General features: G+C 65.9%; 1 protein-coding gene across 3 annotated transcripts; it reads left to right on the top strand.

Annotated features, from left to right (window-relative positions):
* Nucleotides 1-293: 293 nt before the first annotated feature.
* Nucleotides 294-19,616, top strand: Cdh15 (cadherin 15). Of its 3 annotated transcripts, XR_007212250.1 has the most exons (15): nucleotides 294-390; nucleotides 8,525-8,680; nucleotides 9,237-9,392; nucleotides 10,089-10,233; nucleotides 12,679-12,839; nucleotides 13,564-13,692; nucleotides 13,942-14,127; nucleotides 15,697-15,950; nucleotides 16,516-16,658; nucleotides 16,816-17,055; nucleotides 17,231-17,470; nucleotides 17,655-17,791; nucleotides 18,003-18,170; nucleotides 18,530-18,671; nucleotides 19,149-19,179. XR_007212250.1 is itself a non-coding variant. In XM_048354817.1 (14 exons), the coding sequence occupies exons 1-14, from the start codon at nucleotides 349-351 to the stop codon at nucleotides 19,347-19,349; spliced, it is 2,349 nt and encodes a 782-aa protein (XP_048210774.1). In that variant the 5' UTR covers nucleotides 294-348; the 3' UTR covers nucleotides 19,350-19,616. The 3 variants fall into 3 exon arrangements, 2 of the variants coding, with proteins under 2 accessions (XP_048210774.1, XP_048210773.1); XM_048354817.1 differs by lacking the exon at nucleotides 18,530-18,671 and having other exon boundaries at nucleotides 19,158-19,616; XM_048354816.1 differs by lacking the exon at nucleotides 18,530-18,671 and having other exon boundaries at nucleotides 19,149-19,616.
* Nucleotides 19,617-20,570: the final 954 nt, after the last annotated feature.

Raw genomic sequence — 20,570 nt, 5'->3', positions numbered from 1 at the left:
CTCGGCCCCGCCCCGGCCCCGCCCCTCCGCACACGTGCTGTCGCTCAGCCCCCAATCCCGGCTCTGCCCCGCCGCACACGTGCTGTCACTCAACCTCGGCCCCGCCCCGGCCCCGCCCCTCCGCACACGTGCTGTCGCTCAGCCCCCAATCCCGGCTCTGCCCCGCCGCACACGTGCTGTCACTCAACCTCGGCCCCGCCCCGGCCCCGCCCCTCCGCACACGTGCAGTCCCCGGCCGGCCGGCCGGCCGCGCACTTGTGCTGTCACTCAGCGCAGCGGGGCTCCGGGTCCCGAGCGCGCCGCCCGCGCCGCCGGCCTCCACGCGGCCCCGCTCCCGCCGCCGCCAGGATGGGCGCCCCTCTGCTCCTTGCCCTCGGGCTGCTCGCCCAGGTAAGGCTCAGCGCCCCGCGGGGCCCGGCTCCGCCAGCGTCGGGGAAGCCGGGACGGGATGGGTGTCCGGGCGGGCCGCGCTCCGCAGGCGCTGGGGAGACGGTGCCCGAGCGCCGACGCTTCCCGAGAACACACTCGGCCGGGCTGCAGAGCCGCCGTGCCCCGCGAGGCCCCCCAGGACCTCCGCGCCCACCGCCGCGCCCCGCGAGGCCCCCCAGGACCTCCGCGCCCACCGCCGCGCCCCGCGAGGCCCCCCAGGACCTCCGCGCCCCGCTGTGCCCCGGGAGGCCCCCCAGGACCTCCGCGCCCACCGCCGTGCCCCGCGAGGCCCCCCAGGACCTCCGCGCCCACCGCCGTGCCCCGCGAGGCCCCCCAGGACCTCCGCGCCCACCGCCGCGCCCCGCGAGGCCCCCCAGGACCTCCGCGCCCACCGCCGTGCCCCGCGAGGCCCCCCAGGACCTCCGCGCCCACCGCCGTGCCCCGCGAGGCCCCCCAGGACCTCCGCGCCCACCGCCGTGCCCCGCGAGGCCCCCCAGGACCTCCGCGCCCACCGCCGTGCCCCGCGAGGCCCCCCAGGACCTCCGCGCCCACCGCCGTGCCCCGCGAGGCCCCCCCAGGACCTCCGCGCCCAGGTCTTGTGCAGACGTAGCCCCAGGGCCCGGCGGGGCGGGGGGCCCTGGCATCCCAGTGCTGTCTGCCCCTTCCCCTCGCGCACGCCACCTGCCTGCCCCGCAGGGGCAACTTGGGGCCCTGCGCTCCGGGAACTCAAGTTCCCTGAGGAATGCGCCGGTGGTCCCCCCCCCACCCCGTCCACCCCGCCCCGCACACACACGCCGTCCACACTGGCTGGGCCCAGCCCAGGACAACTGCTGCGTGCCCTGCCCACTCGACCACCGGCGGCAGCTGCCGGGGCGAAGGGGCCTGGGGTTCCAGCTCTCTCAACCCTGGCACCCAGGCTTCTGCACATGAGCAAAGGATGGGCTGGACGGATGCGAGGACTCCCACCCACTCCCACCTTGGGCACTCCCCAAGAAGGCCACGTCCCTCAGCTCTGGACTGCGGGGTGGCCCTAGGCCGAAGCTGGGAGTGGCGGATTTGGCCTCTGTGGTCCCCTGCCAAGATCCAGGGATGAGCTCTGCCCGCCCTCTGCCTCTTACGCTTTCCATGTAGAAAGCACAACAGGCCAATGTGAGCTTGTCATACTTGGTCGCTGGGTGCCCCTCGGGTGGCCGGGCAGTGCTGGGGCACTTGGGGTGCCCCTCGGGCAGTGCTGGGGCCTGTGGGGTGCCCCTCGGGCAGTGCTGGGGCATGTGGGGTGCCCCACGGGCAGTGCTGGAGCATGTGGGGTGCCCCTCGGGCAGTGCTGGGGCATGTGGGGTGCCCCTCGGGCAGTGCTGGGGCACGTGGGGTGCCCCTCGGGCAGTGCGGGGGCCTGTGGGGTGCCCCTTGGGCAGTGCGGGTCCCTGTGGGGTGCCCCTTGGGCAGTGCTGGGGCCTGTGGGGTGCCCCACGGGCAGTGCTGGAGCATGTGGGGTGCCCCTCGGGCAGTGCGGGGGCCTGTGGGGTGCCCCTCGGGCAGTGCTGGGGCATGTGGGGTGCCCCACGGGCAGTGCTGGGGCCTGTGGGGTGCCCCTCGGGTGGCAGGGCAGTGCTGGAGCACTTGGGGTGCCCCTCAGGCAGTGCTGGGGCCTGTGGGGTGCCCCTCGGGCAGTGCTGGAGCACATGGGGTGCCCCTCGGGCAGTGCTGGAGCATGTGGGGTGCCCCTCGGGCAGTGCGGGGGCCTGTGGGGTGCTCCTCGGGTGGCCGGGCAGTGCTGGACCACATGGGGTGCCCCTCGGGCAGTGCTGGAGCACGTGGGGTGCCCCTCGGGCAGTGCTGGGGCAGTCCGTCCTTTCCCAGCACTCGCACAGCATTTTCCCGGTCCCCTTGAGTTCCCACAAATCTCCTGCCGTGCTGGCTGGTGGGCTCAGGTTTCAGTCCCTGGCAGCTGACCAGGTGCTGGCCTGCCAGACCCCGGAGCAGCTGCCTCGGGGGAGCTCCAGCCACCTCCACCCCTGGCCTTGGGCCCTCAACCCCCACCCATGTAGAAACAGTGGCTCTACACAGCCAAGCTGCCCAAGACCTGCACTCCTGTCGCCCATGCAGGGACACCCCAAAACTCCCACACCCCAGCCAGGATTTGCAGTCCTCCTGCTGCATGGGTGGTATTCCTGGCAGCACCCTAAGGCTGGGTCCTTGTCCGACATTCCTGGAGGGCCTACTTCTCTGGGTGTGGGGTGTCTGCCTGCCACAGGCCCCAGTGGGCCCTGCTGAGGGTGTGTGGAGACAGCTAGGACTCCTCTTCCCACCTCCCGACAGGCAGCCAGAGGCCCAGGAGTCAGATCGGGGTGGGGGGGGACCCCTAGAGGGGCCTGGCTACCAGAGCTTGCAGCACAGCCGTGTGGTGGGCATGAGCTTCGGTATGAGGGGAGTGTCTCCTGGGCCCAGCAAAATGCACACGTCAGTACCCTTCCCACCCTCCGCACCGTCCTCTCGGCCTTCTGGTCGCTCCTTCCTGCACCTCCCTGGGATCCCTTGGGTGGGCCCTGGCTGTGGGGCGGAGGGGGGCTCTCACCTTGCCACTGCTCTCCACCTGAGACCCCTTGAATCCCCAAAGCATCGTCAAGGGGCCAGACACCCTGTGTCTACCTGCCCCGGTTGCCAGTCTTACACCTAGCCCCTGAGCCCGCTGGAGTCAAGGGGGGTGGGAGCCACGCGGTCTCTGGGGGAGAGGTGAGGCCTCGGCAGCAGCTCTGGGGTCTGGGCCCGTGAGGCCTACTGAGCGGGGAAGCAGCCTCCTAGCATCAGGCCTCCGTCCGTGAGGCCCGTGACTGGCCGAGACGGAGGCGCCTGTGGCTCTGGGCACCCCAGGGTCCATGCTGTCTGGGGGCAGGGCAGGACAGATGGGTGGGAACAGCTGCCTGTCTCCCCCTGCTCACCCCTCGTCTGATGGCTGCAGCAGCTGGAGAGGGGTCCTGGAGGGGGAATGTGAGGGCCACCCTAGCACGGCTGACAGCTGGCCCATTCCCCGCATACCACCATCCAGGAACGAGCAGCTCTGGATTCCAGCCTGGGGGCAGGGCTCAGGCCTGAGAAACTTGCCGGGAGGGAGGCCCCTTCCTAAAAAACCCCAAAAAACAACCAAAAACAACCCCACACAAGCTCCACTGGGCACATTCCTAGAACCTTTGACGGTCAGCCCTGGAATGGGCACCACACGCCCCGCCCGCACCGCGTGGTTTGCCCTGGCTGTGCCTGGTGGAGGGAGACATGCTGCTCTGCTCTTTGTCCATCAAGGACACGAGCTGCGTGCGGGCTGGCGTGCCGCACCCCAGCCCGGCCCCTCTCTCTCCAGTGCGGTTACCTGCGGCACCCCTGGGTCCCAGGCAGCCCCCTGGGGGACCCACGCAGAGCCGGCTGCCCTGCAGCATGTGGAGAGAAGGGGCACTGGCGAGCTCCGCGCGTGCACCCCGTACCATCACGGTCAGCACTGCCAGCACCTCTGCTGGGCTGTGCCTGGCGGGGGCTGCAGATCCACTGGGGATGTCCAGTGGTGTTCCCATCCGAGGGTGGACAGGATCCCTCCTTGCCCGGGGCTCTCAAGTGCAAGGAGGAAGCTGTCTCCTGCAGTTCCTTAGTGTTTGCTGCCGGGGTTGGCCGACCTCAGGAGCATGTGTTTAGAACGGAGGCTTTGACTGTCTCTGGGACTTCCAGATTATCGGAAGCTGCTGGGTAAGGGGAAGATCAGGACAAGCTGAGCTGGGGGTAGCATCTAGCACCTACTCTGGAAAGTGGATCCAGAAAGTTCCATGATCTGGTTTGGCAAGGCAGCGGGACTGAGGAGTAGATAAAGTCTAGCTCCTACATGCTGTCTCCTTGTCCTCAGCTCTGAGCATGGGTGTTTCTATGAGCTGCTGTATCCATGAGGCATTGTCCCAGGTACTAGATGTCTGGAGCTACCCGAGGAGGCTCTGGGCCTTACCCCCCGGTAGCCACGTCTTCTGGGAAGGGGGTGGGGCCGGAGAACAATGGGAGAGCTGGATAAATGCCCCCAGAGCCGGAAGCTGGCTCGGGCCTGCCTGCTAGGTGCCCACCCACACCAACCATGGCCTGTGCTCCAGGCCAAGCGCCCTGCCAAGGCTCTGTGGTTCCACCGACCTCATGAATTTGGGCAGTGTCTAGGATGTAGACCCAAGATTCCCAGGCTCTGCCTTAACCGCACCCAGCTGGTGCCAAGACTGAGCGCATGCAGCTGCCGCAGCTGGCAGAGAGGCGTGGGCTGTGCTGGCTTGGTGGCAGCCGGGCAGGGTGGAAGCCTTTGGCTGGCAGGGCTGTGACCCAGTCTCCTTTAGCCACATGCAATTCATACAGCCAGGAATCACCCCCCCACCCCCCAACTTGCTCCATCAGGTCTGGCCCGAGACTCAGTGTGAGGATTTCTACAGAGCACATTCTCTTCCTCTGAGCTGTAGTTTAGGGTTCGGGCCCGTGTGGCTTTGGGCAGACAATTCCGCCTCTCTGGAGCTCACTCTCGGAACTGTGTGAGAGAGACTAACTCGAGTCCCCAGAGCCCTGAAGAGCCAGCGGTTGAGGAAGAGGAGGGTGTGTTCCACGGCTTTGCTGCGCAGCACTTGAGCAGGGGCTCCTGGGGTCCCTGAGCTTGTGACAAGGCACCGGCAGGGCGGGCAGGTGTGTGCCTGGCAGGAGCCTGCCCCGCCCTGGAAGTGCGGTGCTTGGCAGTGTTGCCAGCCCCAGGCCGAGCTGCCATCTGTCGGGACAGGCTTGTCGGGCTAGGCTCCGGTGGGGGGCCTCTCTTGGTCCGCTCCAGGCCTCCCTCTGTCTGGTCCTCAAGGGTGTTGCCTCTGGCAGGCTTGGCTGCCGGGGGCCGGTGGTCGTGGGGGAGGTGGGCCGGGGTCTTGCCCGGGCCCCGTGTCCCCCAAGCAGCTGCTCCGGTTTGACTGTGTTTGCCCTTGGTCATCCTGCCAGCAGAGCGCATCAGGACCCCTGTGTGCACCCGCCGGGGCGGGGATGGGGGTGCACACAGCTGATTCCCACCCCGGGCCTTGGACGGGCACAGAAGAAACTGTGGGAGGAGAGCGAGGCCTCCCGCCCAGCTACCCCCGAAGCCGCTCTCACCAGGTGCTGCTGCTCCTATTGAGACCACCAGCCCCCACCCCTGCCTTGGCCTTCCAGCTGCAGCCCAGGCCAAAGGCTGGCGAGGGTTCTCAGGAGCCCACCGGGAGCCCTCCGAGCTCCCAGGGACTGGAGGCCCCTAGGGAGAAGGTGACTGCCTGCCCAGCCCCCCCGACTCAGAGCTTGCTGCATCCCCACGCACCCACAGTCCAGAGGGAAGCTGGGGTCCTGGTCACTGTGAGCCCTACCCCGGGTTCTCGGCCCTCACCAGCAAACTCTCTGCCTCCCTCCACAAGGAGTGGGCATCCCTAAGTGTGGACATGGGGTGGAGCTGCACCTCAGCCTGTGGTGGGCCAGGTCTCTGCTAGGCACCAAACATGGCTGAGGTAGAAAATCCCAGGAGCCCCCAGACCTCAGCCCAACCGCCATCCTGAGAAAAAAAGTTGGGGGCCAGGTGCCAGTGGCTCCCGCCTGTCACCCTAGCCACTCCGGGAGGCTGAGATCTGAGGATCAAGGTTTGAAGCCAGGCTGTACAGGAAGTCTGTGAGACTCATCTCAATTAACCACAAAAAGCCAGAAGCAGAGCTGTGACTCAAGTGGTAAAGCATTAGCCTTGAGGGGAAAAAAGCTCAGGGACAAAGCCCAAGCCCTGAGTTCAAGTCCTAGGACTAGAAAAAATAATTGGAGGCCACACTGCCCTTGTCTAAAGACCAATACTGTTGAAGCAAGAGGAAGGGCTGTGTCTCACGGCTGGAACACAGTGCTACATCTAGTGCCCTCGTGTCCACGGCAGGCCTGCCTCCACACAGCCTCCTGCAGTCCCCCGGCTTGTTGGCTGGACCCTTTCTCCCCGCCTCAGTGTACCTCTCGGAGGGATGGAAACATCTGTAAGCAGAAACAGGAGCTGACGGAGCCCAGGGATGATGGGGCTCCATTGTCCCCCACTTGTGTGTTCTCCCTCCCTGGAGAGTGGAATGTGGCTTTGTCCCCCTCCTGCAGCCCACAGCCTGGGTTCTGGGGGCTCTTCCCCCGCGGCAAGGGGAGGTAGTGTGCCCCCCAGGCCCAGGATTCCAGGAAATACAGATGTGGACAGCAGAGGGTGGTCCGGCTCTGGGGAAGAGCAGTATGCTCTGGGTGGGTTCTGCCCCAGTCGCCCACGAAAGCCCAGGCCTGGACCCGCAGGGGCAGGGGGATGTGTCTCACCCTGCCCCCTCCCCCTCCCCCAGCCGGCCACGGCTGCTTCCGGGAGTCGCAGCAGGGACACGCTCCCATCCCCGTGACCGACTGGGAATGGGCACCGAGCAAGCGGCTCACCTGCTTCACGCCTCCCCTCCTGGGTCCCGGGGGCCTGCGGAAAGCAGGCCTCAGGCCCGGCTGGCAGAGAGAGATCTGGACGCTCAGTTGGCTTCATTTAGATGGCATGGCCCTGATCAGCCTTGACCCGCCGTGAAAACCCAAGCCGTGAGGAGGCCAAGGGTGCCCACATACCACGATCTCCGCCCTACGCTCCCGCCCGGGGCTCTCGCCAGCCTGGTGGAGGGCCCTCCGGCCTAGGGACCGCCATACACTCCACCACAGGCTCGCTGTGAGGGGCTGTGGTGCAGGGGTCGGGTCCCCAGCCCCACCACCTGCTACCCACCCTCACCCCCACACTTGCGAGGAGTAATAGTTGGCCCCTGGAGCCCTCCAGCCACCTCCTTGGGGCTCCCGAGTGGATGCCTGGCACCTCCAGGATGTCAGGTGGGGCCCAGATCCTCACACCCCCTCCATTAGCCAGCCAACAAACACCCCCAAGGGCTTGGTGACCCTGTGGGTGTGGCCCAGATTCTGGGGCTCCTAGGCAAGGGAAGATGCAGGCCTAGGGCACCCTTGCTGGGCTTTGAGGGTACAGACCCTAGAGATGAAGCCAGCAGGATCACACAGCCTGCGTGTGATGCCCGGCTCCCACTGCGGGGGGGGGGGGGGTACCAAGTGCGGCTCCCACTGCGTGTGCTCCCACTGCGGGGGGGTGGGTACCAAGTGCGGCTCCCACTGCGCGTGCTCCCACTGCGTGTCCCCCCTCCCCCGGAAGCGCGGCTCCCACTGCGTGTGCTCCCACTGCGGGGGGGGGGGTACCAAGTGCGGCTCCCACTGCGTGTGCTCCCACTGCGTGTCCCCCCTCCCCCGAAAGCGCGGCTCCCACTGCGTGTGCTCCCACTGCATGTCCCCCCTCCCCCGGAAGTGCGGCTCCCACTGCGTGTGCTCCCACTGCGGGGGGGGGGGCCACCAAGTGCGGCTCCCACTGCGTGTGCTCCCACTGCGTGTCCCCCATCCCCCGGAAGCGCGGCTCCCACTGCGTGCCCCCCCTCCCCCGGAAGTGCGGCTCCCACTGCGTGTGCTCCCACTGCGGGGGGGGGGGGCCACCAAGTGCGGCTCCCACTGCGTGTCCCCCATCCCCCGGAAGCGCGGCTCCCACTGCGTGCCCCCCCTCCCCCGGAAGCGCGGCTCCCACTGCGTGTGCTCCCACTGCGGGGGGGGGGGGCCACCAAGTGCGGCTCCCACTGCGTGTGCTCCCACTGCGTGTCCCCCCTCCCCCGGAAGCGCGGCTCCCACTGCGTGTGCTCCCACTGCGGGGGGGGGCCACCAAGTGCGGCTCCCACTGCGTGTCCCCCCTCCCCCGGAAGTGCGGCTCCCACTGCGTGTGCTCCCACTGCGGGGGGGGGCCACCAAGTGCGGCTCCCACTGCGTGTCCCCCCTCCCCCGGAAGCGCGGCTCCCACTGCGTGCCCCCCCTCCCCCGGGAGCGCGGCTCCCACTGCGTGTGCTCCCACTGCGTGCCCCCCCTCCCCCGGGAGCGCGGCTCCCACTGCGTGTGCTCCCACTGCATGTCCCCCCTCCCCCGGAAGCGCGGCTCCCACTGCATGTCCCCCCTCCCCCGGAAGCGCGGCTCCCACACCGTGTACTCGCCTTCGTCTTCCTTGCAGAGCCTCGCGCCGTGCTCAGGGGCCCCCGAGCTGCAGCCCAGCACCCTGTATCCCTGGCGCCATGCACCAGCACTGAGCCGCGTGCGGAGAGCCTGGGTCATCCCACCCATCAGCGTGTCTGAGAACCACAAGCGCCTTCCCTACCCCTTGGTGCAGGTGAGGGCAGAGAGCAAAGTGACAGAGGGCAGGGCAGAGGAAGGCCAGATTGTCTGGTGGGCTCTGAGTAACCCCCATTGCTTAAAGGGCGCCGGGGAGTTGGGGGGAGCCCCGCCTGTGAGGGAGCCCAGAGGGGCCAGGGGGCAAGGCCGGGGCAGGACTTGCCCACCTCGGGACCCTGGCTTCTCATCTGGCTGGAGACAGGGCCCGCACACCTCTGACCCACATGCTCTGAGCTGCCCACCAGCAGACACCCATGGTTCCAGACTCCAGGCAGGAAGCCCTGGGTGGGCATTCGGTTTGCCCCTCAGGGGGCCCGGTGGGCCTGCGCTGTGGGCTCAGCTTTCTGCACACTCCCTCCGTACCCTGGGCACTGGGGGGGGGGGGGGGGATGGGCTGACCGAGGATGGGGTTTGGACTGGGGCCCACACTGGGCCTCAGCACCTTTACCTCTTGGGGGACGGGAGGCCCTGAGGGGAAGGAGGAAGTAGGGGAACGGGTTGAAGTGGGAGAGGAGGGTACCCAGGCCCCATCCAGCCTCCCTCCCTCCCCGCAGATCAAGTCGGACAAGCAGCAGCCGGGCAGCGTCATCTACAGCATCCAGGGGCCCGGGGTGGACGAGGAGCCCCGAGGCCTCTTCTCCATAGACAAGTTCACTGGGAAGGTGTTCCTCAACGCCATGCTGGACCGGGAGACGACCGACCACTTCCGGGTGGGCCATTAAACCTAGGCCTCAAACAGGCTAACCGCGCCATCTTCCTCTGGAACCACACCACCAGGCCTTCCCTTTGCCTATGCTGGCCTTGGACTCAGGCTCCTCCCGCTCTGCCTTCCCAGGGGTTGGGGTTCCAGGCATTGCACCACCTCACCCTGCTCATTAAATCCGTCTGGTTTGTGTTAGGCAGTGCTGGGGTTTGAACTTAGGCTCTTGCTGGGCGGATCTCTCCTCCCATTTGGGACATGCCTCCAAGCCTTTCACTAGAGGGCTCTTCACTTGAAAGAATGCCATTTTTCAAAAAGATTTAAAGAAGCAGATCAAAAAGACATGTGCTGGATGTGGTGGGACTCTCCTAGAATCTGGCACTGGGAGGCTAGGGCAGGGGGGTCTGGAGCTTGAGGCTAGCCTGTCCTACACAACAAAGAGAAACCGTCCCAGGTTCCAGAAAAGGACATCTGTACAGAGAAACCACCGCCACACAGGCAAAGCCCATGGGGATGGGGGGTGGGGGCGGGGGAGCACGGAGGGCCGGCTCCGTGTGCAGCCCCCCCCCAACCCCTGGCACTTGCCCTCCCTCCGGGGCACTTGCCCTTCCTCCGGCTCCTCGCTGCTCTCAGCGGAAGCCGGTCTGCCCCTGAGGCCCCTTCTGCCTGGCGCCGGGTGCCACAGCCAGCCTTGCTCTGTTGACAGCTGAGGGCCTTTGCCCTGGACCTGGGCGGGTCCGCCCTGGAGGACCCCACGGACCTGGAGATCGTCGTGGTGGATCAGAACGACAACCGGCCCGTTTTCCTGCAGGAGGTGTTCCTGGGCCATGTGCTGGAGGGGGCGGTCCCAGGTGAGGCCCCGCCCTGGGCAGAGGCGGCCCCAGATGAGGCCACGCCCTGGGGCGGGGGTGACCCCAGAGGAGGCCATGCCCTGAGGACCGGGTGGCCCCGGACAAGGCCCCACCCCAGCAAGGGGCGGTCCCAGGTGAAGCCCCGCCCCTGGAAGGGGAGGTCGCGGGTGAGGCCCCGCCCCGAGGGAGGGGCGGTCCCAGGTGAGGCCCTGCCCCAGGGAGAGGCGGTCCCAGGTGAAGCCCCGCCCCTGGAAGGGGAGGTCGCGGGTGAGGCCCCGCCCCGAGGGAGGGGCGGTCCCAGGTGAGGCCCTGCCCCAGGGAGAGGCGGGTCCCAGGTGAAGCCCCGCCCCTGGAAGGGGAGGTCGCGGGTGAGGCCCCGCCCCGAGGGAGGGGCGGTCCCAGGTGAGGCCCTGCCCCAGGGAGAGGCGGTCCCAGGTGAAGCCCCGCCCCTGGAAGGGGAGGTCGCGGGTGAGGCCCCGCCCCGAGGGAGGGGCGGTCCCAGGTGAGGCCCTGCCCCAGGGAGAGGCGGTCCCAGGTGAAGCCCCGCCCCTGGAAGGGGAGGTCGCGGGTGAGGCCCCGCCCCGAGGGAGGGGCGGTCCCAGGTGAGGCCCTGCCCCAGGGAGGGGCGGTCCCAGGTGAAGCCCCGCCCCTGGAAGGGGGAGGTGGCGGGTGAGGCCCCGCCCCCGAGGGAGGGGCGGTCCCCCGCGATGCTCTTCCCTGGGCCTGGGCTTCAGGAGCCCGGAAGTCCGGATTCCTTTGGGCGCCTTTCAGGCTGAGCTGACTGCGTGAGGAGGCGCTTGCCCAGTCCCCGGGCTCAGCCGCGGCCCTGCTTCACTGCGGGAGCAGTCTGGTTCCTCCTTCCTAAAGCTGCCTGTCTGGGCAGGGCAGAGAGCCCGGCCCTTCCTGGCTCTCCCTGCTTCCCGGTCTGTTAAACCCGGGTCCCGGAACTCAGAGACCCTGTCCCAGCTTGCCTCTTTTCACCACTCAGGTGTGTTTATTTTCATCACCATTTTTTCACTTTCCAAGATTCAAAACAACAGTGTGGCCCACATCGTTGGAGCCTTAGCCTCTCGTGTTGCAATTGCACTAAGGCCCCAGGGCCAAACCTTGGGTTTAAAGCAATCGTTCCTCTTTTTGTTTTGTGTGTACCAGTGGGTACCAGGACTGGGCCTTGAACTCAGGGCCTGGGCACTGTCTCTTAGTTTATTTGCTTACAACTGTGCTCTACCACTTGACCTTCAGCCTGGCTTTGTGCTGGTTATTTTAGAGATGGAATCTCTCAGAGTCTTCGGCCTGGGCTGTCTTCCAGCCACAGTCCTCCGGTCTCAGCCTCCTGGCCGGCTAAGGTTATAGGCATGAACCCCGGCATATCCAGCATGGGCAGAAAAACCCAGAGGGTGCTAGCCAGCTCCTGTAGGACAAGGAAGCCTGTGGGGTGCATGGTGTGGGGTGTCAGCTCTTAGTCTGATAGTGTGCCACAAGTTACCAGGTCACCAGCTCTGTCTACACAGGTGCTGAACCCTTGCGCTGGTGATGGAGGCTCACACCGCCTAGCCAGTGCACGGCCTCATAGAGGAGAAAGTCAGACCCTCGTGGCACAAGGACGCATGGGCCAGTCACTCCCCAGGATGGCCTGGAAGCCTGTCCTTAACTTTCATTGGCCTGAGTTAGGGGGCAGGGGTGAGTCAGGCTCGTCTCCTCTGAGAGAAAGCATTGAGGTGTAAAGCAGGGCCCTTGAGTGACACCTTCTCATGTCACGCCCACCACACTGCCATGCCCACTGCTGCCACGCCCACCACGCTGTCACGCCCACTGCTGTCACGCCCACTGCTGTCACGCCCACCGCGCTGTCACGCCCACTGCTGTCACGCCCACAACGCTGTCACGCCCACTGCTGTCACACTCACTGCGCTGTCACGCCCACTGCTTTGCAGACAGAGCCTTGGTAGTGCCCTGGAGGGCATGCTGCTGGCCACGTCTGCTGGCCCCTGGTGCCCCTGAGGTGTCTTGGCTGGCTGAGAATCTAGTGGAGGGCAATTGACAGCTAGCTCCCCGTCTCTTAAAAGTCGGTGTGATGGGCAGGGTAGGTGGCTTAGTGGTAGGATGCTCGCCTAGCATGCATGAAACCCTGGGTTCCGTTTCTCAACACCGCATACACAGAAAAAGCTGGAATGGTGCTGTGGATCAAGTGGTAAAAGAAGCCAGGGACAGTGCTCAGGCCCTGAGTTCAAGCCCAGGACTGGTTAAATAAAAAAAAAAAGTCCCTGTGATGTCCCTGATGTCCCTGTGATAGTTGACCTTGAGCAGGGCAAGAAGCGTGGGGACGGGGGCCAGTGTGCACAGCCACCGTGATGCAGACGGCAGCAGAGCCACCTGTGCCCTCGGTGGGGACGCTCTCGGGACGCGCAGGGCCCCATGGGCGTCAGCCCACTCCATTCCCCACAGGCACCTTGGTGACCAGAGCGGAGGCCACTGACGCAGACGACCCTGAGACGGACAACGCGGCGCTGCGGTTCTCCATCCTGCAGCAGGGCGGCGCCGCGTTCTTCAGCATCCACGAGCACACGGGGGAGATCCGCACGGTGCAAGTGGGGCTGGACCGTGAGGTGAGGCCGGCCCGCGGCCCACGCCTGCAGCCCTGCGCCCCCACGTCGGCCCGCCTGGCTCTCCCGCTGGCTCCTCCGTTCCCAGCTGGCCCACGCTAGACACCTCTCCCCCGCAGGCCAGAGCGGCTACCCGACACGCTGCCAAACGGCTTCAGCCCTGGCCTGGTGCCGCCTGGGGGACCCACGGAGACACAGAGGTAGCGGCTGTGCCCGCCGCGTGGTGCCAGGCAGGATTAGGGCCGAGTGGCGAGGGAGGCCAGCAGTCCACCCCGCCAGGCCTCACGTTCTCTTGGCAGGGCCTGCTGTGACAGACCCCACCCCGCCCATTGCCCCGTGCTCACCAGGGCCCGGCACAGGGAAGAGCAAGGCCCGCCCCTCCCTGCCTGCTCCCTGCCTGGCTGTCCGTCCCGGCTGGGGCCCGCCTCACACACAGCCCGGTCTCTGGGAAGCCTCCCATTGCAGGCTCTGCCCGCCGGCCCCGTCCCAGGGCAGGTCCCCTTGCTGGTGCACCTCAGGCCCCGCATGGACCCCCCACAACTGACTTCTCATCCATCCACGGTTGGGGGCAGAGACTGGGTAGTGCCTGCCCCCACACCCTGCACCTGGGGTTGCCTGAAGCCACCTGGGTCTTCTGGCACCACAAGGCCCCCCAGGCAGCTGGCCAGCCTGGCTCTTGGCCCCACCGGGGACTCCGTCCCCTGACTTCACATCCCCGCACTGCCAGGTGGTTGCCGTGTACAACCTGACCCTGCAGGTGGCAGACATGTCTGGAGAAGGCCTCACTGCCACCGCCTCGGCCGTCATCTTCCTGGACGACGTCAACGACAATGCCCCGGAGTTCACCAAGGAGGAGGTACCACCCCGCGCAGCCTACCTGACCCAGCCTAGGGCTCCTGGGTTGGGAGCCCAGAGACAGGCCTAAGGGGAGCAGTCCGTGGGGCTCTAGGGAGGCCCCGGGCAGGCCGCTGAGACCTGGGGCACAGAGAGGCTGGGGCACGGTCGGTGGCAGGCCGCGGGGTCGGGCTGGAAGGTGTGAGGGAGGGGAGGGCGGAGCCACCCCCACGGCCCCCCACCCACGGGTGACTGGAGCTGGGCTCCCCAGTTCTTCATGGAGGCCACCGAGGCCACGAGCGGCATGGATGTGGGGCGGCTCCAGGTGGAAGACAGAGACCTGCCTGGCTCCCCCAACTGGATGGCCAGGTTCACCATCCTGGAAGGCGACCCCGACCGGCAGTTCGCAATCCGCACGGACCCCAAGACCAATGAGGGCGTGTTGTCGGTGGCGAAGGTGAGCGGAGCTGGGCTCGCTCGCTCCTCCGGGTTCCTTCGTGCAGGACGGTGACCGCCCTCCGCCCTCTGCACAGTCCCGGGTGAGGGAGGGAAGGTGGGGTGCTGGACGGAAGCACGGAACACAAGCGCACAGGATTTTGTGATCACAGTGTCCCTTCTGCACACAGGGAATCCTGTGGTGGACTAGTCCGCGAGAGGCTGAGGCGGGAGAATAGCGGATCTGTGGCCGGCCTGAGCTACAGAGCCAGATCCTATTTCAAAAGGAACAACAAGAAGCACAGCTGCACACTTGTGCAGCCCCAGTTGCATCTGAGCAACAGGCCCAGAGAGGCACACAACACACACACACACACATGCCTATATATTCATGCATGCATGTATATACACATATGCAAATATATAGGTAGATATGTATTGTTGCTACACAGTGGCCCATGCCCATCATCCCAAACACTTAGGAGGCTGATAGCGGGAGGATTATGATTTGAGGCCAACCCAGACAAAAAGTTAGGGAGAGCCGGGCACCAGCTGCTCAGGCCTGTCATCCTAGCTACTCAGGAGGCTGAGATCTGAGGATCATGGTTTGAAGCCAGCCCAAGCAAGAAAGGCCATGAGACTCATCTCCAATTAGCCCCTAGAAAAATGGAAGTGGCGCTGTGGCTCCAAGTGTTAGAGCACTAGCCTTGAGCAAAAAAGCTCAGAGATAGCGCCCAGGCCCTGAGTTCAAGCCCCAAGACTGAAAAAAAAAATTAGGAAGACCTCAACTCAATAAATAAGCTGGGCATGGTAGTTCTCCACTACTGTATCCCAGATCCACAGATACGCAGAATCCCAGATGCGGCTGAAGTGGGGTGACTGCTGAGCAAGCTTGAGGCCCTGAGTTTGAATTCCTGTACAGAAAAAGAGGGGGAAAGAAAGAGAGAATGGCGAGGGAGAGAGGTTTGTTGCAAGACACTGGCCCATGCAGTTTTGGAGCAAGCTGGAACCTCCCTCCTGAGGCGGACTTCCCTGCACACGACTGTCAAAGCCCTCAGCTGCACCAGGTGCCCACCTGGGGTGAGCCAGCGGGCAGCCGCACAGCGTCACCTGACATCAGCCATACCAGGGCAGTGGCCCCGGGAGCCCTGACAAACTCACTTTGGAAATGGGTGTTTATTTTGTTATTTTCACCTTGCTCCTTGGGCCTTTTACTCCTGTTTTCCATTGTGTCAGGGTTAAGAAGGAAGTGAAGGAGCCAGGTGCTGGGGCTCACCCCTGTCATCCTAGCTACTCAGGAGACTGAGCTCCGAGGACCAAGGTTCAAAGCCGGCCTGGGCAGACAGATCCACGGGACTCTTGTCTCCAGCTAACCAGTGCAACGCTGGGACTGGAGGCCTGGCCCGAGTGGTAGAGCCTTGAGCGAAAAAGCCAAGTGCACGTGTGAGGCCCTGTGTGTCAGCTGGCAGAGTGCTGCCGCAAGATAAGAAAAGGCAGGAGGGAGAGGGGGCCCCTCGACAGAGCTGGGGAGCGGGCGCCCGGGAGCTGAGCTCTGAGCGGGTGGCCTGTCCTGCCCCTCCTCCCCTCACAGCCCCTGGACTTCGAGAGCCGCGAGCGTTACGAGCTTACGGTGTCTGTGCAGAACGAGGTCCCCCTGCAGGCAGCGGCTCCCCGGGCCCAGCGGGGCCAGGCCAGGGTCAGCGTGTGGGTGCAGGATGCCAACGAGGCCCCGGTGTTCCCCGAGAACCCCCTGCGGACCAGCCTGGCTGAGGGGGCCCCAGCAGGAACCCTTGTGACCACCTTCTCTGCCCAAGACCCGGACACACAACAGCTGCAGAGAGTCAGGTGGGGCTCCGGGGTCCCGGGGCGAGGCGGAGGGCAGTCCCAGCCCCCTCTGTGCCGAGCGGAAAGGGAAGAGGCCGTTTGTCTGTATCCTGAGGGCCCCAGGCCCTTAAGTTGCAAGAACTTTGTGTTGAGGTTGAGTGTGTCGTCCAAAATGGGAGGCTGGGCTCCCCCTGACACACACGGGTGGAATCTGTTCTGGCAATTTCTGATGACAGGCCGTCGCTCCCACAGGGAGGCCGTCGGCGCCTTGCCCCCCTCACCCGTCCTGAGCCCAGCTCAGTGTGTCCGCGTCGGTCTCATGATGTCCCCCCGGCCCCGCACTGGGCAGAGTTGAGTCCAGGCTCTCGCTCAGTCGCTGCAGGTCCCTGCGTCCGGGCTTCCCCTGCTGTGGTCGGGAGCAGCCGATCGCAGCCCCCGTGAGGCCCACAGGCGCGCACCGTGTGAAACGCGTGCCCTGGGGTAGACTGTGGGTGTGTGTAGTGTGTGCCCTTGTGTGCCTCCGTGTGACTCCACTTCTGAGCGTCTGGGGGGCTCGAGCGCCTTCTCCATCTCTCCCCGCCCACAGCTACTCTAAGGACTATGACCCCGAGGACTGGCTGCGTGTGGACGGAGCCACGGGCCGAGTCCAGACGCAGCGGGTGCTGAGCCCAGCCTCGCCCTTCCTCAAGGACGGCTGGTACAGAGCCATCGTCCTGGCCGTGGATGACGGTGAGCGGGCAGCCACGCAGCCTCCCGGGCTCCCACCTCGGTCTGCCCTTGCTAGGCATCTCTGTCCGGGGGGGCCCAGCACCCCTCTGAATGGGGACCGGTGGGTGGGGCCACGGGCTGGGTCCTGACGAGCCCACGGCGCCTCCTCTGCCTGCAGCTCTGCCTCCCGGCACGGCCACGGGAACCCTGTCCATCGAGATCCTGGAGGTGAACGACCACGCGCCCGCGCTGGCCTCTCTGCTGGCCAGCAGCGTGTGCAGCGTGCCAGATCGGGGCCCGGGCCTGCTCTTGGGCGCCACTGATGAGGACCTCCCCCCGCACGGGGCCCCCTTCCACTTCCAGCTGAGCCCCAGGGTCCCGGAGCTCGGCCAGAACTGGAGCCTCAGCCAGATCAATGGTGCGCCCCCTCCCACGGAGCCGGGGCCGGGGCCTAGACAAGGGCGTTCTCATGGCCAGCGTCCGGGTGACCTCTCATCCAGCCAGGGAAGCGGGGTGGGGGTCCCCGGGCTGGATGAGGGGAGCGGGGCCGGGGTGGCCCCGTCACCCTGCTGACCCCACGGTGTCCTCCTCAGCGAGCCACGCACGTCTGCGACCCCGGCACTCCATCGCGGAGGGTCCCTACCGCCTCCACCTGCTGCTCCGGGACTCCGGGCAGCCGCCCCAGCAACGGGAGCAGCCGCTCAACGTGACCGTGTGCCGCTGCGGGCCCGACGGCGCCTGCCTGCCCGGAGCCGCTGCCTTGCGGGCTGGGGGCGCGGGCATCAGCCTGGAAGCTCTGGTCATTGTGCTGGCCAGCACCCTCCTGATGCTCAGTGAGTGCTGACCTCTGACCCGGCCTCTGCCCACCCCAGGGGGTGGGTGCACCGCCCCCTGTCCCACTCTGGTGAGGTGGGTGCCCCCCACCCCTCCCTGATGAGTTGGGTCCCCGCCGGGCCTCGCCCCCTGGCCCCCTCTTTCTGAGGCTCTTGTACGTCCTTGCCCCTCATCTGTCCGCAGTGCTGGTTCTACTTGCTGCACTCCGTGCCCGGTTCCAGCATCCATCCCAGGACAAGGGTCTGCTGCCTGGACCACAGGATGACCTTCGGGACAACATCCTCAACTATGACGAGCAGGGGGGCGGGGAGGAGGACCAGGTGAGGTGGGGAGACAGGCGGGGCGGGGCCGGGTGGAGAGGAGGCACAGGTGAGCGGGGCAAGTGTGGAGGGGATGACTTCCTGGGGAGGAGCCAGCGAGGTGCAGGTGTGGGACTCCAAAAGGTCCAGGGGGCCCAGCGATGGCTGCTTCTTGTCTGTGGGGTCTCTAAGGATCCTGACGCTCACCGTGAGACCACTGCTCTGCCCTCAGGACGCCTATGACATAAACCAGCTGCGCCACCCAGCAGAGCTGACGGCCCTGAACCTGCCCCTGGGCGGGCCCCTGCTCCGCCGGGATGCCCCGCTCAGCCACAGGCGCCTCCAGCCTCACCGCGCACTGCCTCACAGCCCTGCGGACATGGCCAGCTTTATCAGCGATGTGCGTGCTCTGGGGTGTGCGTGCTCCGGGGTGTGCGTGCTCCGGGTGTGACTGCTCTGGGTGTGCGTGCTCCAGGTGTGCGTGCTCCAGGTGTGACTGCTCCGGGTGTGCGTGCTCCAGGGTATGCATGCTCCGGGTGTGACTGCTCCAGGTGTGTGTGCTCCAGGGTGTTCATGCTCTGGGTGTGAGTGCTCAGAGGTGTGACTGCTCTGGGTGTGAGTGCTCTGAGGTATGAATGCTCTGGGGTGTGAGTGCTCCAGGGTTTGGGTGCTCTGGGGGTGTGGGTGCAGAACTGTGCATGCCCTTGTGCACAGATGTTTGTGCAAATGCACGCATATGTGTACACTTCTTGTGCACAGGACATACACGTCACACCTTTCCTGAGCATGCCCTAGATACAGGGTCCAGCCAGGGCCTTGGGTCTTCAGGCTGCAGGGTGCAGGCTGGCCGAGGAGGTCCTTGTCTGGACTCTGGGGACCGCTGTGGTGTGCACTTTCCCAGGTTCGGGAGAGTGGAAGCGTGTGCTGCCCTGGCCGGCCGTGAATCCGGGATACACGGGGACATGGGAGCTGTCACGCCCCCCCCCCCCCCCCCGCCGCTTTCCGCTCTCCTTTATTTGCTAAGGCGGCTGGGGCCGACTGGGCACCAGAGCCGGCCGGGGCCCTTGCTGTTGTGGTCAGCTGAGTTAGCTGCGTGCATGCTGTGCTCGTGACCCACCATCAGTGTGGGAGTCTAGAACGTGGGCAGTGCATTGGCCCAGCCCGCAGGGTGGAGGCCCTCGCCCATACCGCCCCGACACTGAGACCGCTGCTCATGAGGCCCCCCGGGGACACAAGCCCTTGTCGGGAGGAGACCCCAGTGGAGAGGGCTCCGTTCCCTCCCACCCTGCTCTCTCCCCGCTTCCTTGCCTCGTGCTGGCGCAGAGCTGGGCAGAGCCTGTCCTGGCTGCGGCTGGAGCTGAGCGGAGCCTTTCCCCAGGGCCTGCAGGCTGCAGACAACGACCCCAGCGTGCCGCCCTACGACACGGCGTTAATCTACGACTACGAGGGTGGCGGCTCCGCAGCGGGAACGCTGAGCTCCATCCTGTCCAGTGCGGGCGATGAAGACCAGGACTACAACTACCTCCGGGACTGGGGCCCCCGCTTCGCCAGGCTGGCAGACATGTATGGGCCCCCGTGAGGTCGGCACCCGCTGCCAAGCCCGCCGCCTGGGTGTGTGGGCCTGGAGGAAGGGCTCCTCAGAGACAGGCCTCAGGGCAAGCTGGCCAGGAGGACCCAGCTGACGCCAGTTCTGGCCCAGGGCAGAGATGACCTCCGTGGGCCCCCCTGCTCTGGGCCTCTGAGCCCTGGAACATGAGTGGCTAGCCAGGGAGGTGCCCTCCGTGGTCACTAGTGGCTGTTCCTCTGTATGAAAGCTAGCCCCTTGAGGGTGAGTCAGAATTAAAAACATGCTAGTCAATGTGACGGACTGTGTACCCAGTGCCACACTGGCCACAAAGGTGCCCTGCTCCCTACCCCCCCCCCCCACCAGCAGCAGCATAGCCTCAGCAGGCTGTGCCTGGGAGTCAGAGCCGTGCTCACCCCACCCTTTTCTGTGGGGTGGGCCGCAGGGGAGGCCCTGTTTTGATAGGCTGGCGGGCCCACGTGCGTTCCTATGCACCTGGGTGGGGAGTAGCACAAGGCAGAGCAGAACAGCTCCTTTTACCTTCCACACCTCTCTTGGAAGGAGACCCAAGGCCTCCAGCGCCAGAGCCCCAAGAGTGGGGGCACCACTGCCAGGGGCACCCCTGTGCTTTCTCCACATGCCCCTTGCCACTGTGACCTGTGCCGTCTAGGGATGATGTGTCTGCCTTTCCCCGGGCTAGGGATCTAGGGTGCTCAGCTGTGCCCCTCAAAGCTGTGGTGTGTGCTAGAGAGGGTGAGTGCCGCGGGCAGCAGGCAGGTGGCGGGGCAGCCGTGACGGGCAGGGAGAGGGCAGCCACGTCGGGCAGCGAGCAGGTGCAGCTGGGGTGACCACGTCAAGCGACGAGCTGGCAGCTGGAGCCACCGAGACCGTGCTTCGATGTGGCTCTCTGGCTGCAGCAGGGCACAGAGCAGGAGGCTGGCCAGGGAGGAAGGCCCACTGGGCGTGCATGTTGGTGCAAGGGTAGCCACCTGGTCCAAGAGGCTGGCCACCTGCAGGAGAGAAGGCGGTAGGTGCAGCTGGTGGTGGGCCACCCTTGGCAGAGCCCAAGGCGTGGCCTGAAGAAAACCGACCTGGAAAGTTTCTCCACCTGTTCCTTCCACTGAAAAATAGGGAAGTGGGCTGGGAATGTGGCTTAGTGGTCGAGTGCTTGCCTAGCACGCAGGAAGCCTTGGGTTCGATTCCTCAGTACCACATAAACGGGAAAAGCTGGAAGTG

Source organism: Perognathus longimembris, chromosome 10, assembly GCF_023159225.1.
Source record: "Perognathus longimembris pacificus isolate PPM17 chromosome 10, ASM2315922v1, whole genome shotgun sequence".
In the NCBI taxonomy this organism is placed as follows: domain Eukaryota; kingdom Metazoa; phylum Chordata; class Mammalia; order Rodentia; family Heteromyidae; genus Perognathus; species Perognathus longimembris.
The sequence above is the reverse complement of the archived record's forward strand: the minus strand, read 5'-3'. Positions and strand labels throughout refer to the sequence as shown.